General features: G+C 41.1%; 1 protein-coding gene across 2 annotated transcripts in view; it reads right to left on the bottom strand.

Annotated features, from left to right (window-relative positions):
* VCAN (versican) overlaps positions 1 to 20,014 on the bottom strand; it is a 104,235-nt gene that overhangs the window by 61,900 nt on the left and 22,321 nt on the right. For both annotated transcript variants that reach the window (XM_071580710.1, XM_071580711.1), the window contains exons 4-6: positions 15,920 to 16,094; positions 15,678 to 15,805; positions 5,400 to 5,693 (exon numbers count right to left, since the gene is read on the bottom strand). In XM_071580710.1, the coding sequence (XP_071436811.1) occupies positions 5,400 to 5,693; positions 15,678 to 15,805; positions 15,920 to 16,094 (597 nt within the window). The remainder of the gene's footprint in view (positions 1 to 5,399; positions 5,694 to 15,677; positions 15,806 to 15,919; positions 16,095 to 20,014) is intronic.

Below are 20,014 nucleotides of genomic sequence, written 5' to 3'. Positions count from 1 at the left end.
GAGCTGTGCCTAAAAGTCTTGTCCTTCCTGCTTCTGGACAGGCAGAGCACTGTGGATATTTCCCGAGGCTTTACCTGCAGTTGTGGTGGCTCCTGCTGTAGGACCTTCAAAACAGGGGCTCCATATTATGGAGATCATAATTTCCTATATTTCTTCTGTAAAATCAGGACAACATGGACTCATTCCCAAGGAAAACACACAGGCAACACCACCCCAGAACTGGAATTTTCCAATCTCCAGCTAAAATTAAACTGTAGTGCCAAACCAAAGTGGTATAACCAAAGAGAAACAATAAAGGTGTGTGAAACTGAGTCAAAATGAAAGAGTAAAATGTGAGACAAAATGGGACAAATCCAGAGCAAAATGGTCAACACGTGTTTTGAGTCGAGCAAAAAATGTTTTGCTGAAAGATTTGCCAAGATCAATACAGGTCTGTGAAAGAATTCATAAATCAATGTTTCTCAGCAAAATGGGGACTTACGTTTAAAAAATTCAGCCACCTCTGTGTATGAAGCTCATCAAGTTCTGTTTTGCTGCAGGTATGTAAGAAAAAAAACCCTGCACACATTTTTATTAGTACATTTCTGGAGGGCAATTTGTTCTGCAGATGCTGTAGAATAAAATAGCCCATCCAAAGTCAGCTGAAACACAGTCCAGTGAAACAGGTGTGGGGAGGCTGGGAGGCTGAGGGATGGGATTAAATAAATACTTTATGGCTCTATGCAGGAACTAAAAATTCAATAGGCACCTATTTAAAAGGATTCTTTTAATGATAAAATGTTTAAACTCTTACAAACCAGCATAAGTGCTCAGCACAGTTGTTCTACTTTTCCGTAAAAAAAAGATAAATATGTTCATATATTTTAATCCCTTTATGTTAACACTTGAAAAACTTTCTCTCTGATGATGCCTCCAAGAAGCTGCAAGTAATTAATCATGTGTCTAAACTGAAACATTTTCAGGCCTCATCAGATGCATGATTAGGTAACTCTAAGGAAAAAAAATTAAAAAAAAAAAGAAATAGAAGGTCTGGCAAAAGCCTCTGAGGGATGAAATGAAACACACAGATAATGTTTCAGAAACTCAAAGCCATGTGGTTTCTGCAGAGTGAAAAGCACTTGTGATCAAAGGGAAGAATGTTTCAGGTTTTTTTAACAAGACTTTTTGATTTTAAATCATGTATTATTAGTCTGGGCCACTCTTATTTTCATAAAGTCAAGACAGTTCATACAATGCAATTTTGTAACCAAAACACTGATGAAGTTAAAATCCTGAACTTAACTGTACTGTTAAAAATTGTCCAGGTTGGTTGCTTTACTGAAACTGGTGCACATCATTTTTAAATTGAATTTACTTCCTGGATTTTTTATGTATTTTAATAAATATGATTAGTTTTTTAAAATTAAGTGAATCATTCAAAATATGGATTGAAGTTTCTTTCCAAAATTAAAATTAATATTTTGAGATTTCCTGCCAAAGAGACTTTTAATCACACAATAGGTGTGAAGAGTCAAGCAAGGATGAAGAAGGAGATGGTCTATCTGAACTTCAGCAAGGCCTTTGACACTGTCTCCCATAATATACTCCTGGAAAAGCTGGTAGCCCATGGCTTGGACAAGTGTACCCTCTCCTGGATTAGGAGCTGGCTGGAGGGCCCAGAGAGTGCTGGTGAACAGGGCTGTGTCCAGTGGTGTTCCCCAGGGGTCTGTGTTGGGTCCAGTCCTGTTTAACATCTTTATTGATGATTTGGATGAGGGGATTGAGTCCATCATCAGCAAATTTGCTGATGACACCAAGTTGGGAGGGAGTGTCGACCTGCTGGAAGGCAGGAGGGCTCTGCAGAGGGATCTGGATAGACTGGAGAGATGGGCTGATTCCAATGGGATGAGGTTCAATAAGGCCAAGTGCAGGTCCTGCCCTTTGGCCACAACAACCCCCTGCAGTGCTCCAGGCTGGGCACAGAGTGGCTGGAGAGCAGCCAGGCAGAAAGGGACCTTGGGGTACTAATTGACAGGAAGCTCAACAGGAGCCAACAGTGTGCCCAGGTGGCCAAGAAGGCCAAGGGGATCCTGGCCTGGATCCAAACTAGCGTGGCCAGCAGGCCCAGGGCAGTGACCCTTCCCCTGGCCTCTGCCTTGGGGAGGTCACACCTTGAGTGTTGTGTTCAGTTCTGGGCCCCTCAGTTCAGAAAGGATATTGAGGTGCTGGAGCGAGTCCAGAGAAGAGCAACAAGGCTGGTGAAGGGAGTGGAGCACAAGCCCTATGGGGAGAGGCTGAGGGAGCTGGGGGTGTTTAGCCTGGAAAAGAGGAGGCTCAGAGGTGACTTCAGCACTGTCTGGAACTCCCTGAAGGGAAGTTCTGGCCAGGTGGGGGTTGGTCTCTTCTCCCAGGCACTCAGCAATAGGACAAGGGGGCACGATGGGCTCAAGCTCTGCCAGGGGAAATTGAAGTTGGAGAGCTGAAAAAAATTCTTTGCAGAGAGAGTGCTCAGGCATTGGAATGGGCTGCCCAGAGAGGGGGTGGATTCACCATCCCTGAAGATTTTTAAATGCAGACTGGACATGGTGCTGAGTGCCATGATCTGGTAAATGGACTGGAGTTGGACCAAGGGTTGGACTCGATGATCTCAGAGGCCTTTTCCAACCCAATCGATTCTATGATTCTATATCCCCTTTCTTAAGGACATGATTTGTCCTTGTGATGACTAGAAAAGGTGCCTGGTTTGCCAGACTCTGTTGTGGTGTAACTGGGTGTTCAGGTGATGAGGAAAACAAAGCAATGCAATGTGAGGCACATAATTAAGGGCTGTGAGCACTGGGTTGGAGTTACACAGACAGTCAAGGGCTTGAGGAGCATTGTTTTGTTGTCAGGCATGGTGGGAATTGCTGTGTAAAAGCTTCACATCCACCTAAAGCAGCCTAAGCTGGGGGATGGTGGATTTTGGGATGGACTAAAGCACTGAAACTTTGAAACAGAGATAATGGAAAAATTCAGAAGACACTTCCACACAAATGATGGTTTGAAACAAAGACTTTAAATTCAAGCTTCCTGCTTTCACACAGGACCTTTTTTGTTCATCTTCTCCCTTTTTCTGCCCCAAAAGAGGGACTGGCTCCAAGGCTGCAATGGGAGAGAGTGACTCACTCTAAAGCCACTGCATCAGACAGCTGCTGGAGATGTGAAAGAGCAAGATGCTGGGAAGCGAGTCTCATTACTCACCACGTGCATAAATCTTTTAGCAAAAGCAGTGAGGAGTCACAGCTGGTTCCTGTGGGAACCCAAGCACCTTCTGAGAGAGGGAGAGAGCTTTCAGTAACTCCTGAAATATGCAGCAGACAGGCACCCTGGAGGAGGGCACAGAGTTACACTCCTGCATTTCTCTACATAAACCATATCTATGTGGCAAAGCCTGAGTCATCTAGGTAGCAGCATTTAATTAATTGTGATGTAATCTTGCTTGTAATTAAAATTGCTAGAGAGCAGCTCACTCTCTACCAAATTGTGTTGGTCCTTTTCAGTCTTATTTTGTCTTGTAGAAGGGTTGATAGTTCTAGATTGTCTACTTCCTGGGTTGCAAAGTGATGAAATATTTATTTTTCATGTATCAAGGGCAAGAGTTTGCAGAAAAAGCAGTTACACAAAAGGCAACAACCCAATACTTATCAAGGTTGTTTTAAGAACAAATGATGTGATACAAAAACTTGTTAATTAAAACTTCTGGGAAAAAAACATAGTAAAGGCACACGTTGCTTTAAAGGGGTGAAATTCCCAAAAACAAATAGAAAATTGGAATTTGTCCTAACAAAAGACTAGGTTACAGACAAAGTGTCTAGTTCTTACTCGAGTCTTTTACAGGACTGATGAAATTCACCCCCATTAAGGTCTGCTTTATCCACAACACTTTAAACAGATCATAAACAATTTGGAGGAGGAACAGAAGGAGTGATATGACAAAACTCTGCTCTGCAGAATCAAGCACAGACTGCTGAACTTAACTAAGTCCTTTTTCCTGTGGGCAGTTCCCTTGAAATCCATTAGGACTACTTCCACATGCAGTTTTGGAACACCATACCCACAAACTATAAAGGAAAATTAAAACAACAAACCAACAGTGTCTGAGAAGAGCCAGACTGTAACAGATGTTGGGATTTGTTCTCAGGCAGTAAGATTTGTTCATAAATGGGTCTTCAATGCCTGAGCTGGAAAGATCTGCAGCTGCAGTTGGTTCATGATCCACAAGAATGGAGATGGTACAAGCTGCACATTTCAAGCAGTTCTGAGTTAAGAGTCACAGGACGGAGTCCAAAAAAACCTAGATATTCATAGTTACAACAAAGTTTTGCACTTTTAACTCAACCCAACATTAATGTCAGTTGTGCTTTTTGCAACCACAGGAACTTCCTGGAACAGAGAGGACTGCAGGAGAAGTGCTGAGCCGTCCAACCTCCTGTGCTGCTGAGGGAAGCAGGATATTCAGCTGGGAATCTGGTGAACCTCTTGGAACAACAGGAACCTGTGCGAGGATAGGCTGCACCATAATAGCAGAGCCAGGCAGTTGGCAGTGAGGATAGATAAGGTTAAAGGAATACTGAACCCCAAAGGAAAGCTGGCAGGTGAGGAGGACATCTGGCTTAGATTGACGCAAATTAGATTCTACCATGTGAATGTGGCAAGTGCTTGATGGGCCTCTGAAAACACCAGCAGGGAAACAAGCAACAGTAAGTGTAGACAATCTACTGGGATGTGAAACACAGATCAAGAGAAAGAAAATGATGAGAGAAAGTGTCTGGGATCCAGAGACAGCCCCAAAATTGGAGGCATCTCAGAGACCTGAAAGTGACCAGGCTTGTACACAGCCTGCAAAAAGCCATCACTGGAGAGAAAGCATGAGTTAGATGACAATCATCCACCTGGTGAAAATGAACAATTCTTCAGTTCTTATCACAGAACCACAGAGCAGCTGGGGTAAGAAGGGACCTCTGGAGATCACCCAGTCCAAGGCCCTGACAAGGCAGGGTCACCTGGAGCAGGTGACACAGGAACACATCCAGGTGGGGCTTTGAATGTCTGATATGTCTCATGTTCATTGATACAACACAAAGATACCAAGCTGCACAAAATATGGAGCATCCACAGGCTCAGGGTGACTGTCAGTGTGTAAAAATGCTGCTAAGGCTGAAATCTTACCTTAAAACTTAGCCTATCTTCATGTGCCAATGTTACTTTAAGACATTTGTTTTAGCCTAGCTTTTTTTTTCTTTTTTTTGGCAAAGCCATGGTGATAAACCAATTTAAAAAAAAAAAAAAACAAAAACCTGCACGGTAAGAACCAAAACAGAACACACGTATTAAAGGAAACAAGCACACCGAAAATGATGATGGAAAAAAAACCTGCTTACGTTCATAGCAGTAGGCATCAAACTTGCTATGTGGGTAGGGGAAGCCTGTCTGGTTCTCATAGCGATACAGGGTTCTCACCCCGAGCAGCCCTCCTCCGCACTGCGGCCGTGCCACCGAGGCCGGGTATCGCACGCTGCCGTCTGCCAGCCACCCGTAGTCACACTGGTCAAAGCCGTTCCTCCAGGCCACGTACAGGTTCCCCACAGAGGCCAGGACACCCCCTCTGTCCCGGCACAGCTCCTGAGCTTCCTCAAAGGTGAACTTCTCGGGTGCTGAGACGTGAACCACTTCGTCTGGGGAAAGAAAAGTAGCAAACACTGAGTGGCACATTCCATCAATGAAGATTATAGAATCATAGAATGGATTGCATTGGAAAAGACTGCCGAGATCACTCAGTGCCATGTCCAAGCTCAGTTTAAAAACCTCCAGGGATGGGGAATCCACCTCCTCTCTGGGCAGCTCATTCCAATGCCTGAGCACTCTCTCTGCAAAGAATTTTTTTCTGCTCTCCAACTTCAATTTCCCCTGGCAAAGCTTGAGCCCATCGTGCCCCCTTGTCCTATTGCTGAGTGCCTGGGAGAAGAGACCAACCCCCACCTGGCCAGAACTTCCCTTCACCTCTAAGCCTCCTCTTCTCCAGGCTAAACAACCCCTTCCTCCATGTAGCATCCTGCAAGGTTGGGGTTTTTATCCCAAATATCTCTTTCCTTAAAAGAAAAAAAACAGTCAGATAGTCGAAAACCAAATGTCTCACATATGAGTTTGAAAATTAACCTGAACATTTCCAAGCAACCTGTACATCATTAAGTGTACAGTGGTTGGACTCTGAGTCTCTCCCTTGGTCCCTAAAGCTCCCCTGTGCCCTCTGTTAGACTTTGCAGCTCAACAAGCTAATGAAACCCAGCTCAACAGAATTTACTTTCTCTGTAAAACAAATCTTTTACATCTGCAAGCCTCTTACCTGACCTTTTTAGTCACCAATAGAATCTCACTTGAGACACCAAAACAGAAAAATAACAAATGTTCTGGACTGGCTGCCCCAGAACAGCTTCTAATGTCTGATTTCCACCAGCCTTCACCTTGCAATGGAAGGGAAACAAAGGTGGGGAAAAGAAACAGATGTGTTTCATGCACAAAGCCCTTTCTGTGTGAAGAAAAGCTGAATTAGTCTAGAATGTTGTTGGTATGGTTCAGCTTCCATGGAATAACAGTTTGTAAGTAATAGCTGTCTCAGCTGGAAACTGAAACAAATCAAAAAGCACATGTAATATTTTACTTCTAAGCTAAATCACCATTGTGCAGTTGTCTTGGGTTGCCTCATTAGCCCAAACACTGCAAGAGAAAACAAAAATCAAGGCTTTAATGTTCATGTCCTGGGAATGGAGCAGTAAACTGACTCTTTCCTAGTTTCTGCTCAGACTTCAGACAATGAGACCTAAAATCAGTATTTTAAAATCAACAGCGCAAAATTTGAAATATTTGCTACAAGACAGCAGTTCCCTTCCTCAGCTGGACCAGGCCCAAACACAGCAGCCACTGTTGCAGGAGGGCACTGCTTTTTCATACTGGTCATGCAATCTGTCTTGCCCTGCGCTAGTCTGAAGGGAACCCAGAAAAATTCAGACAGAAACTACATCACCCCAAGCAGCTGCATTCACATCAATATTATGCTTGTTTGGGGACTGAAAGGAATGCAAGTGTGAAAGGAGGCAATATGCCAACTTTCATTTTCCTCCCAGGTAGAAACTCTGATTTGTTATTACAGCTGTGATACCAATTCCATAGTATAAGTTTCTTTACACATGTTGTGTGGAGCTCCCAACTTGGAGGTAAAGGGACAGAGCACATCTATTGGAGAGGGCCAGGGAGGGAAAGCAAAGAACCATTCATCCTCAGGAGCACGAGAATGCTTCATTCAGCTCTTTAGACCACACAGATAAGGATTTTTTTTTTTATTAAACCCTTCGCCAAAGGCAGCTTTTTCTGCATGTGCATACCAGCTCTGGTGTCATGGCCAGCACAGAGTGATAGATGCTGTTATCCCACAATCCTGTCCCAATAGCAGTATCAGGAAGCAATGGGGCAAATAAAGGCCTCTCTGAATACTATTCACTGATCCTCTCTCACAGCAACCATGTTGTGTATGAAAATCAGCAGTTAAAATGCAATTAAACTGCGATTATATAGCAGATATTGGTTCAAGTATATAAGAAAATAAGACAGGTAAAGAAAAGTAATGAATTGTCATAAGTTCTACACAAAAATGGATCAAGAACTAAATGATGTCAGAAAACCCCACAACATTCCTTCTGGGCGAATCTTATTGAATAGACAGGAAAATGGGCAAACATGAAGGATTACTAGAAAAGCAATTTGTCCATCAGCTGATCTGGATCACTGGCTCCAAATGAAGCTAGTGCATAGCACCACTAATGTTAGTGTCATTTATTCCTCTGGGCTGTTATCTGCACTCAGTTACTGAATGGTTGTGTCTTACTATAAGATTTCAGAAGGCAAGGTTCTTTCAGAGAGGTCACTTTGCAAAGAAATTACTTCTCCAAGTTGTACAACAGCATTTTCATATGGAAATCTGCCTCAGATTTGCCTTGGAGTTTGCCTGTATATTCAATATTGATAATCCTGTAAATGTAAAAGATGGGTGGCATATCTTTCCTTGTATTGAATCTATTCTACTGACCCCACACATATTTATTTTGTTCATCTCTTAGAAGTCAGCAGCAGTTATACAGATACTATCTTTGTCAAGGTTCTTTTACAAAAAAGAACAAAATAATAAAAACCCCATGTGTCTAAGGAAAAATGCATCCTAACCAGAACAATCCAACAGGTGAAATCCAAACTATTTGCCACCTAATTGATATATTAAAGAATTGGTGTCAATAAACTCACAAAGAAGGCAAAAAGGTAGCAGAGAAATCAGCAAAATTCAATCACATACCAGGTAAATACTCATTTATTTCAGGAATGCTGGGGATAAGATAAAGGGTAAAGGTGTTAAAACATGGCACCTTGTAATTGCCATAGTTAAAGAGTGTTTTTCTGTGATTCCACCTTTATTGTTTTTTTAAAAAACAAGTAAAGTGCAAAAGTCAGATTCCAAATACCGGTCATTTGCTCTAGAACTCTACAATTTGTCTGTCCAGTTCGAAAATAAATTAAATTTCTGTCTGATTGAGTGCACCTAATGTGCATAATTGCTGGAATGAAATTTGATAAACAAAGCAAGACTTTAATAAGGGTCGTCCTTGCACTATAAATCCAGAAACACTTAGAAGTGGTCCTGCAATCTTTTGAAACCACTTTACCAAAAGGAAAAAAAATATGTTTTTTAACTCGAGTGTATTCACTTTCACCACACGGCTGAAACATCCTCACTCCCCTAAACTACCACAGAGAACAAGCTTGACCCTTGTACAGAAACTTCCTCTCAAAAGCAAGAAAAACAATGCTAGAGCTAATAAAATGTATTTAATCCTTGCAATCTCTAAAATTTGCTCCCATTTTTGAGAGCAGAGCAGGTTCCACATTTAGCAGAAGGACTGATCCTGTCATACTCTATGAAGTGTTTTCATTATGATGACTGAAAGCACCTCAATTTCCCAGCCAAAACACTGAAAACAAGGAAATTAAGAGAGAAAATTTGTCTGGTCAATCAACAAATGACATAGCCACCAGCACCAAGCAGGGCAGATTCAATTCTGTGCATGCTAAAAGCAAATGTTTTTATAGCTGGAGTACACTCCAAGCAACTCAAAAAAATTATGCAGGCAAACCCCAGGGCTTAGACCAGCATATGAGGAAAAACCAGTCCTGCAGTACCAGGGGGTGAGATGGAGAACCTGGCAGTGTTTAGGCTGCAGACAATAATGTAATGTGTATTATTGCTGGCTCCTACCTAAAACCAAAATTCAGCCTCATGGACCAGCCTCAGCCGCCAGAGCACTGGAAAAATCCCCAGGATTTTCCTGTTACATGTGCTTCTTGTGCTTGGTTAAAACAGATCCTGATGAAAGCCACCCTTTTTCCATCCCTTTCCAATATATCAAGGCAGATGAGAAACCAAGTTTTTCTCTGGAAGGCAAGAGCTGATTCACTACAATCTCCAAAGAAGAAGTTTAACATCTGCTGACTTCTCAGCCGGCTCCAAAATAAGTTTCATTCCTTACTCTCTCCCATCAGGAGGTGCCTCACTGAGATGGGCATGTTTCTAGATGTGAATTTCATGAATCACACATCTTAAAAGCAAGATGGAAAAAAGGGCAGGCTCAAACCTTGGCCAGGGTCAACTCACATGTATTGGTGGGGTAGAGATGATGCATCTGGAGGCATGACCTCAGCACAAACCTCAGCAGTACTTTTTTTCACAGAAATCTCCTACTGAATGCTTTTGACACATCTGGTTTTGACCAACTGATGTAGATGCTGACTGGTCAACCAACTGTGCAGTGTCCTTGCTATTACCCACTTCATGTGAGGGAATGGCAAACAAGATTTGAAGTATTTTAGTCTTTTCTCCCATTTTGTTCTCTAAGAGCATCATGAGCCTTCAGCAGGACATGGTTTAATGGTGAACATAGTGGTGGTGCTGGGTTGATAGTTGGACTTGATGATCTTAAAGGTCTTTTCCAGCCTTAATTATTCTGTGATTATTACTGTCCCATCTGCGATTTGGTGTTCATGAGCTTTACCTTGGATTAAGGTGCTCAGATTCCACAGCCTCCACTACCTTCAGTGTCAGTTAAAGACAGACATTAACATACCAAGAGGGGTATTAAAGACAGAAAAAGATAATTATTCCCATAGATAAAAATGCTTAACTCTTGCATTTTTAAATAAAGACAATGAAACAAAGTTCTAGTGCCTTTTCATCTTTGCTCCTTGGTGGCATTCTTGTTTGAGGAGAAGAAACATTATTTCCCACTAAGAATTTGACAGCTCTCTCTTTTTTTTTTTTTTTTTTTTTAGGAGTGTAATGTATCTGTGTTGAAACCCAGACCTGTTCCTTAGTGGTTTCTGAGAGGAACCCACCAGGTTCATCAAGCAGTGATGCCCTTTTGGAGTTGTCAGAGCTCCAGGGTTCTGTGATTACAGCTGCGGATCAGGATGCCCTGGGTCAGGTATGAAAGATGGCTTAAAGTGGCAAAATACACTCTTTCTTGGTGTTATATAGAGCATTCTAAGGACATTTTCCCAACTGCAGCTGTAACCTGTTGTTACTGCTCCTCATAAACCTTTGGCCACAGCCACATGGTTGACAGATCAAAGCTCAAGCAGCCATGAGGCATTGCCATCATGACTTTTTTCCTCAGAAATGTGGAATTTGTACAAAATTTCATTCCTAGGACACAATCAAGGGTGTGAAGAAGCACGAGAACCATGGACACGTCAGGAACTAAAGCATTTATCCTTGCACCTTCAGGACCACCTGTTCCAAGAATTTCCATTTCCTCCTCCTCCCTTTCTTTAGTGTAAAGGTTTGGTTCTCTGACACAAGAGGGTAATAAAGACATGTCCTTAACAAAGTCACTAATTACTATAAAACACCTTCTAGCACTGGAAAACCACAAAACCTAACCAGCTTGGTTCAACCTTACAGCATCAACCTTACAGGCTAGACAAGGTGATGAAGTCTTTCTCTTCCATGTCAGAACAAGTGAGTTGATTCATTTTGATACACATCAACAACAATTTAATTAAACTCTCCTGAGTGTGTTGAGTCTATTCTGTGGAAACCCATAGGTTGAATAGGAATCCTCTTGAGAACTCTTGGATCCATGACCCTGAATGATGCCACACAATCCTAGGCTGGATAAGTGTGCAGAATAAGCCAATGCAAAGATTGTGATTCTACCATAGGCCCTCAACTAGGAAAAAAAATAATAAAGATCCTTTTCTCTGTATCACATTTTTAAAATCTAATCTCAGTTGTAGCTCCAGAATCAGAATGGACTCTGGAGAAGACCTTTAGCTGCCCAAAAGACTGAAGCAACTTCTCACCTGAAGCCATATTTTAGAATATGACTTATTTAATTGCCATTATCTGTCCCACAGAAATTTCCACGACAATGGCAAAACCGCATGAGAGGAGATGGAAAGTATTCAAAGGACATCTGGTTTAGTGTTTTGGTTTTTATTCTCTGTATTCTCCATAGGGGGGAAATGGTGCAATGGAAGGGAAGCTGTATAATCTTCTCCACAGACACCCCAAAATAACTTTCTTAGCATGAGTCCCCATCTGCACATGTCATAGGCTTGTTAGGCAGATATGGGATCTGTCTGGCTTTGGCCAGAAGACAGTCCTGACAGAGTAGTTTGTGCCTTGGCTCAGCACCCACCCCCAGGCCTTCACTTGGCATTTTGTCTCTGTCTCTGACACCACAGCACTGTCAAATCACCCACTCACACCTTCATCTGAGGACAGAATCGAATACCTTCCTTCCCACAACCCACCTCCCTCCAAGGGATTATTCCACAGACACTGGTGCTGATGCTGCTTCAGCTGGAGGTGTTAAGAGAACCTCTGAGTTACATCCAAACCTTTGCAGCTCAATCACTTTAAACTCTTTAATAGCAAATCATTTCCTGCAGTAAAAAAAGCATCCTAAATATTTCTGTTAATGCTTCATACACTGAAATATGTGACAAACCAAGAAGAATGCAGAACAGTTTGTAATCAGAGACCATGCCCAACATGCTTTTGATGATATTTTGACTCCCAGATTCTCATTTTTTATCACTAGGAGCACAGAAATTTTAAATCCTTCCCATAATTATTCTTCTGAGTTTTAGCAAGCTTAATATTTAAATTAGAATTGTGCAGCCTTTAATCTCTCTGGCTTTCCTCAGGACTAGGAAATGGTAGGAGTTAGCCTAGGTAACTGGTTTTACTTTAAGCTAATCATTTGTGTTTCAAGCAGAAATCCGTGTCTCTGGCTAACTTCATGATTTCATATGGTCAGAAATGAATAAAACTGAAATGGAGTTGCTCCTACAAATCCTCAGTGCAAATACCCAAACTAGTACTGTAAATTCAATGCACATTTATTTTTAAATGTATTGCAAGAATTCCTATCACCATTTATGGCCTTCTGTGTAACACACTAAGAGCAGCCAACAGACCAATAACTGCTCAATGACTTCCATGATGACATTCTCATTATGGTCCAGATTTTGATATTAATCAAGCATCATCTTACTCCATGAATAGTCATTCCACTGACACAGACTCTCCAAATAAGGACCTATTTCATGCAAGTAGGACTAATCGATTTGGCATTGAATGAGAACAGGCTGTATGAATACAAGCTTTCAAATTCACATAGGAAAAGCCATGTTTAAGCCAAGCTCTACACTATCCTAAGTGCCGTGGATGTCCTTTGTTATGAACCAAGTATTGGGAGTGATCATTACAAGAGAAAGGTCATACCTTGCAGAGTCAGCCTTTGGTGGACAGGGCAATCAGGAATTTGGCATAATCTTAAATCTGCAAGTTTTCTGCTAGCACAGCAATCTAGTTTAGTGCAACCTTTACCTTCCAGTGACTTCACTAACATTGTGTCTAAATATCTGTCTTCTGTGGCTGAGTGGCTCTGAATTATAAATTCCCTGATGCATTGTGACTTCTGACAAGCTTTTCATTCGAAATTAGACTTTGTTCTCACAGAGGCTGATTCTGTTGTACAGACCAAGCCACCCTGGCTCCTTCAACCCACCTTAAAAAGGGAGTCTGGCTCAGAGGCTCAGGTTTCTGTGAAGGCACTGAGGAATAATTTATCCTGCACTATTTCATGCACCTGTTTCCCCTCATCCAAGCAGAGCAATTTCACTTCTCTGAAAGTCACTATAACATGCCTATATCATTCCTACACCCCATATCCATAAACATCATTCCTTCTGGAAATCATAGAAGTTCTTTCCACATTCCAGATCACCTCAAAGCTTCTGAGAAAATGGGAAAAAAACTACGATCACACCAAAAAAGGAAAACAAACAAACAAACCAACCAGGGGAGAAAAATGGGAGGAGTATCTTTGGCTAACTATTATAATAATCTGGCATTAAAACTGATCAGTATAATGAAGGGGCTTATTGCCACCTGGGTTGATAGATCAAATCTCCTCAATACTCTATCCTACATTATATTTCTTAAATACTGAATATTTCATATCCAACCAGATGCCTTTGTCACAGTACAGCTGATGGGCCACAACAACAGATATTTGTTTAAACAAACCATCACTCACAACAACAGGACAGAAATTTATGCATATCCAGAGAGGAAAGACAGCTCTAAAGTGTTGGCAAATAAAATTTTATAACAAGAAACAAGCAATTATTGCCCATGAGAAACTGAGAACCTGTGCATGTGCATCTTCATCCAAGAAGACCACACATTCACTGCAACCTCTTTGGGCCTCACAGTCTGGTCCCAGGTTTTTCCAAGCACAGATTACAAGCATCAGTGAAAAACATTTCAGTTTGGGATTATGCTAATTTTCATTTTTGAAAGCTTAGTGAGAATATTTGACCCTGAGAAATTGCTGGCTCACAAGCATCCAGGAAAAGCTTCTCTGTGTTAACTTACACTGCTCTTAAAGAGGGAAAGGAACAAGGGATTGTTCTTCATGCAGGAGTGAAACAAATAGTCAAAATGTCTTTTTGTAAGATAGGAAAGACCCAAATTGAATTTAACAGCCTTGATTCAGAGGTGATTCAGAATTCAACCCCATTAAGGACTGATGGAGGATCAGGTGTTATGAACTGTAGATGCCCAGGGGTGCTGCTCACTGACAGATATAAATGGGATATAACTAAAATTAAGAAAATGAAGAAAACTAACAAAATTCTGTCACCATATTTTCAGAGTCCTCAAGCTTATATGTTTTTGAGGCTTTGTAAGACTTGTGTTGCTTGTGGTTTATAACTCTCCAACCTGGGCCAGAACTTCAGCTACTAAAACATTTATTGATTTCAGTGACTCTTAAGTCATCAACAGGAGAAAACTTTGCATGATCCAATAGATTTCTCCTCTAAGAGAGATAAGAAACACCTTAATTTTGCCATTCAGTGTCTCAAATAATGTACATATACAGAGACAGGCTTGCTCAGAGCCATGGTTGATTTATGGTTCTGCTGACTGCAAGAGCATCAGATTAAGTGTATAACAGCCAAGGATCATCCCCAAAGATATTTAATCAGAAGCTATCAAGGTCTCTTTGGAAGAGAACAGTGAAACTGGTATGGAATAAGAGCCTGTGAAGACATAGGTGGTGTGACACACTCAGACCACTGCAGTAAATGGAAAATGTACTTTGGTCCGGGTTGCAAAGTATTTCTGCACCAGAAAAAAATATGGGCTACAGGACATAAAAGGTTATTTCAACATTTACATTCTAAATCTACGTATTTAACTAGTCACAGTAATGTCTAAGCATAAGGATATTTGATGCCTGTAGTGTATCTACAGGTTCACCGAAAGGATATAGTTAAATTCACTTCCAGAAGGGAGATTATGAGAAATTATTACAACATCACACCTGTAATATGGAGATAAGCTAAACTGCCTTATTAGGGGAAAATTTATCATATTTTTATCTTTACCATCAAACGCTTTGTTGCATAGAGCCTGATCACAGATCCGAAAAATGGATCACCAGACAACACGGGGTTCACAACATGATCCATTGTTCATAGTCACCATGTGACAGAACCATGATCACTCTCAGGAGCAACTTAAACAGGAGATTTTCCAGAGGCTATAGTTGTACTGTGAAATTACAGAAAATCTTACTAAAGGAGGTCCAGATTCCTCACTAGAAAGTTTCTTTTTTTTGCTTTTTTTCTTTTTGATGCTGAAATATCCCCTTTATAAAAGATATTATTAAACCTAGATGGAAATTCAATATCTGCCTAACTTTATGCCATGAACACATTTATATGTAGCATATATATTTACTCAGACATTAAATGCCCTTCTTTGAAAATACTTTTATAACATTCAAAAAAAAAAAAAGATGTTTCAGCAGCAACTTTTGTGAGATCTGCTGCACTAACTATAGTAGTTTTAAACATGACTGCCTCTTTGCAGGCTCCACACTCCCCTGTAATTAAGACCTCCTGGACCACAAACTGTAGGTTCGCTCCATTTGGCGATTCCCTGCAGATCCAAAGGAGACAGAACTTATTTTAAATGGAATTTCCTATTTCTCTGCTCTTCCACATGAGGACCTGCAGCATTTTTGGGGTTTTCATCCTACCTTCCATGCGCTCCACGTAGCAATACACATCGTAAGTCTCATTGGGGAAGCGCCGCCCGTATGTTCTGACTCCTTTCTTTCCCATTTTATCTCCAAAGCAGCCAACTCTTGGATGCCTAATTGGATACCTGGAATGCAAAATGGTCAAATTTATCATCAGGGCAAGAGAGCAGTTTAAGCCTGCGCAGGCAAAGCATATAAATTTTGTGAAATTGTGCCAAGGGGTCTTTGAGGCACCTCACCTCACAGTCTGGTCAGACACCCAGCCAGCATCACACTGCTCAAATCCATCTTCATAGGCTGCTTTCAGCTGCTCTGGGCTTGCCATGACAGCACCATTGTCCCGACAGGTCTGGTGGGCTTGTGTGAAGTTCAGGGTGTACCTGCTGGTCGCAGCACGGTAGTGAAATACAACACCTGGGAACAATCAGAGTTTTGTGTTACTGACAAATTCTGTGCTGTTCCTGCAGCCATCCCTGTCCTGTGACTCTGCCTGGATGTTGCTACAATGCCAAAACAGGTGGGTGGAATAAAAATAGCTGAAGGCTAAAAGATTTATTTGATATAAAGGATGTTCCCCCTCTAGTGGCTGATGCCAGTAATGATAAAATACCTCCCTCACCCCCCCAAAAAATAAAAAGGAGCTTTTGGATCAAATCGATTAGCCCTGGTGTCTTCCTGTGCTTACCACAAATACAAAAAATTATCAATACATGGTTTTCAGTCATTTTTCACAACAAATACAAAAATTTATAAATCCATGGCTTTCAGTCATTTTTTCACAACCATGTTTTTCTGCACTCACTATAAATAATACAGGCAAAACAAAATTTGCTTTGATTTGGAGTCTTTCTGGCTCTGGAAAGAGCCTTGACAACTTCAGCATTTGCTGGATGTTTGGAGGTGAGGCCGAGAGTTAAGATGGTTTTGGTTAAGGCAGGATCTATCTAGAAGCCACATTCGGTTTTCTACACACATACAATTCCCACTGAATTTGACAACATCTAAAACAAACCAGAAAGGGCTCTGAAGTGGCAGGAATCTTCTATTCCACCTTGCAAAATCACTCCCCCCTATTGCCGTTGCCTTTTACAATGTACCATCAAGGGGATGTCCCCTGATGGTCTCTGAAAAATAACATCCAGCATCACTTACTGCACTCTCAGTTCTCCAGAAGCCTTGCAACACCATAAGACATTCACAGAATTGCCAAAAAGCAAGCAAACAAAGAAAAAACCCCTAAACCATAAAATGTTCCTTTTCTCTGATAAATTTACTGGCGTACTTCATGATGAGGAAATAACACACTGTAATACAGTTTGAGAAAATTGTGACATTGTAGCAATAATGAATTTTACAAGTATTTGTTATTAGAGAATTGTTGAAAGATGGAAAAAGTCTTCAAATTTACAAGTAACTGGAAATACGGGTCACTTAGTAAAACGTTGATGCAAGAGGTCCCAATATATTTAGAAATACTTTTTCTCACGCAGAAAAATTCAGTAAAATTTTGTCACTTATCAAAGACCAACATATGGCCAATAAAAAGAAAATATACATTTTTCTTCTTGTTATGATGGACTAAAAAATTAAAATATGACATTTTACCTGAGAATTACTCATAAGTATCTTAAACCTCAGTTATCAGACATCAATTTTATCAAAGCTACTTGCAGAGGAACAGGAAATAAAAGAGGAAACGGTGGGAATCCCATATTTCATCATTTAATACGGAGTCACACGCCAGCTGCAGCCACTAACTGGTAGCTTGCAGACCACGAGCATCCCTATAAAATGCCTTTTCAGAACCACTGACAAAACCCACCACAGCTTGTTCCAAGCAACGATGCAATTTCACCTTCAAATGGTCCCATGTGCTTTTTGGCACCAGTGACAAGTGAGGAACACACCCTTAAAAATTATGTCTATGTTTGTATCACTGAATTAAACATCCCAGGTGCCTGAAATTCAGTCATTAAGGGTGTTAAATAGTCAGATTAGTTCACTGCATTATTTGGCCCAGGCCCCATGACACCATTCCAAAGAGTTTCTGGGAGGATTTCAGGGACTAGCAGAGAACAGGGACAGCTTCCAAAGAGCATCTTCACCCCTAGTTGGGAGCCAAAGGAGCATGACAGGGTGAATGGGGGCCACACTGCCCCAGACAGCCTCAGTGCTAAACTCCCTCACAGCATAATGAGTAAGGCAACAGCAAAGAGTCACACTTGGCATTTCAAAGCTTAAAATAACAAAAAATGTTCTTTGGAGGTTATTTCTTTTTAAAGATACTGCATGCACTAAAACAGTTATTTTAACATTTCAGAATTAATTAAATGGGCTGACACTGAGAGCAAAATACTTGCTGGTGTACACGAGCATTGCTGTATCAGCAGTACAGGAGTAAAAACAAGAGTTCAGGTGACATGAGTGGTGTTCTGGTTCTAGAGTTTAGAAATGGGCAACTACGACAGAGTTCACAACTGAAGCAGATAAAACATTTATGTTGAATCACGACTATAACACCATAATAATATTCACAAGCTGGGTATCTGCCTTTACTCCATGTTATTGTTGAATACACACAAACCTTTTGAAACTTTCAGTTTTTGGGGGACACTAATGGACAGTGTTTGATACCAACTCTGTAACTCACAGTCAAACCTGAAATACTCAACTATGTGAAGCAACTTTTCAATTTGATTAATTAACATTGTTATGTTAATTAAAATGTATTTTATATTAGTGTAGATTAATTGGCTTTTTTTTGGTTTTGCTTTTCCCAAGATTCCTTAACTGATGCTTCATGACTCCACCTGGGCACAAAAGCCCTTCTCCTCAGTACAACTGCAAAAGGTTCATTACCTTAGCAGAGGATGGCAATGTATTTCTCTGAAGTTGTGGTTTGGTTTTTTGGTTGGGTTTTGGTTTTTGGTTTTTTTTTGGTTGGTTGGTTTTTTTAGGCTTCCTGTTGCTTAAATATATGAGTGCTTTCTCCACATCCAGCTATCTCACATCTCATTTCTTCCATACTGGAAGTAGCCACTGCCCTTCCAAGCTGGCTTATGCTTGCGATATCCCTGTGATACCTGAATAAGTCAGGAATAAAGAGTTAATATCCCTGCCAATTTAAAGTGGATTTTGCAGTTTGAAGAAGAGCCTTTGGTCATTTGTAAATCCTGGAAAGGAACTTGGGGAATGCTTTGTTCTCCTCACCCTGATCCTAAAGGTAAACTTCACCTATTCTTGGAGCTGAAGACTCTTCCATTTCCAGCAGGAGCTGATGGACATGAAAGAGCCTCCAAGATGAATGGGAAGGAGGACGTCACTAAGCATAAGCCTGTGCAACAGCTGCAATAATTAGAAGACCCCCTGGGGCTAAGAAGATTAAAGTGCAGGACTTTCATTGTTTCAGTCAGACAGAGAGAGGGGCAAAATCCATTGTCCCAGTCTTTGCACATTAAAACATTTGTAAAGGGTTTTGGGGTTTTATTCCCACCCCCCCACCTCCCCCACCCCCCTTTTTGTCTATTTCCTCTCTGAAAGAAAAAGGCAAGAAAGGAGTTGTCCTAGGGACAAATAAAGCAACTGGAAAACAGGCTACAGCAGGATAATGTTGTCACTGAACATCTGGCAGACAAAGTCAGCGTAATTACAGGAAGGAGTAGCAGCAAGAAAGAGCACTCACAGGGAAGTAATTTGTAGCATCCAAAACTCACTTATGTCAGAGCAAGAGTGAATGGCTTTGAATCATTCATCTGACATCTTAGGCCAGAAAATGAAATTGTAAAGTGTTTAACTTCTAACAACAAAGGGCTTCCGTGGGTAAAAGCCTGGTTTTGTGGTTCCACACCTTTGGGTTGCAACTTTGCTCTATTACTTGCCAGGGTATGGTGTAACCAAATGTGGAACTGCAGGGGAAGTTAGTTTATTAGCTTCTGGTATGGCTAATAAATTACAGTTCACTTTCACTAGTGAGCTCAGGCTTCTGCCACATGCAGTGTTGGATGTGGCAACATAAAACCTGAATTTCTAAAGTTGTCTCACACAGCAAAAAGTATCTAAGGAGAAAGAATTATGATAGCTGTGGTTATTATTCTGTTAACTTTTGTCTTGAAACATTGGACACTCTGGTGCAGAGTCCTGAAATAACCCCCAGCCCACTGCTAAAACTACCATGCAGTTTGGTGATCCTCCTTGCCTTCAATGCAGAAGAAAACTTGATTAAAGATACACCCCAAATTAGAGGTTACAGTATGGGAGGAAGGAATAGGACAGCGTTTTCTTCCTTCATGAATAATTCATTTATGTCCCTCAATTGAGGCTTTGCACCCCTCTTC

This window comes from Pithys albifrons, chromosome Z, assembly GCF_047495875.1.
Source record: "Pithys albifrons albifrons isolate INPA30051 chromosome Z, PitAlb_v1, whole genome shotgun sequence".
Taxonomy (NCBI): domain Eukaryota; kingdom Metazoa; phylum Chordata; class Aves; order Passeriformes; family Thamnophilidae; genus Pithys; species Pithys albifrons.
Note: the sequence above shows the minus strand (reverse complement) of the source record. Positions and strands in the feature narration are given on the sequence as shown.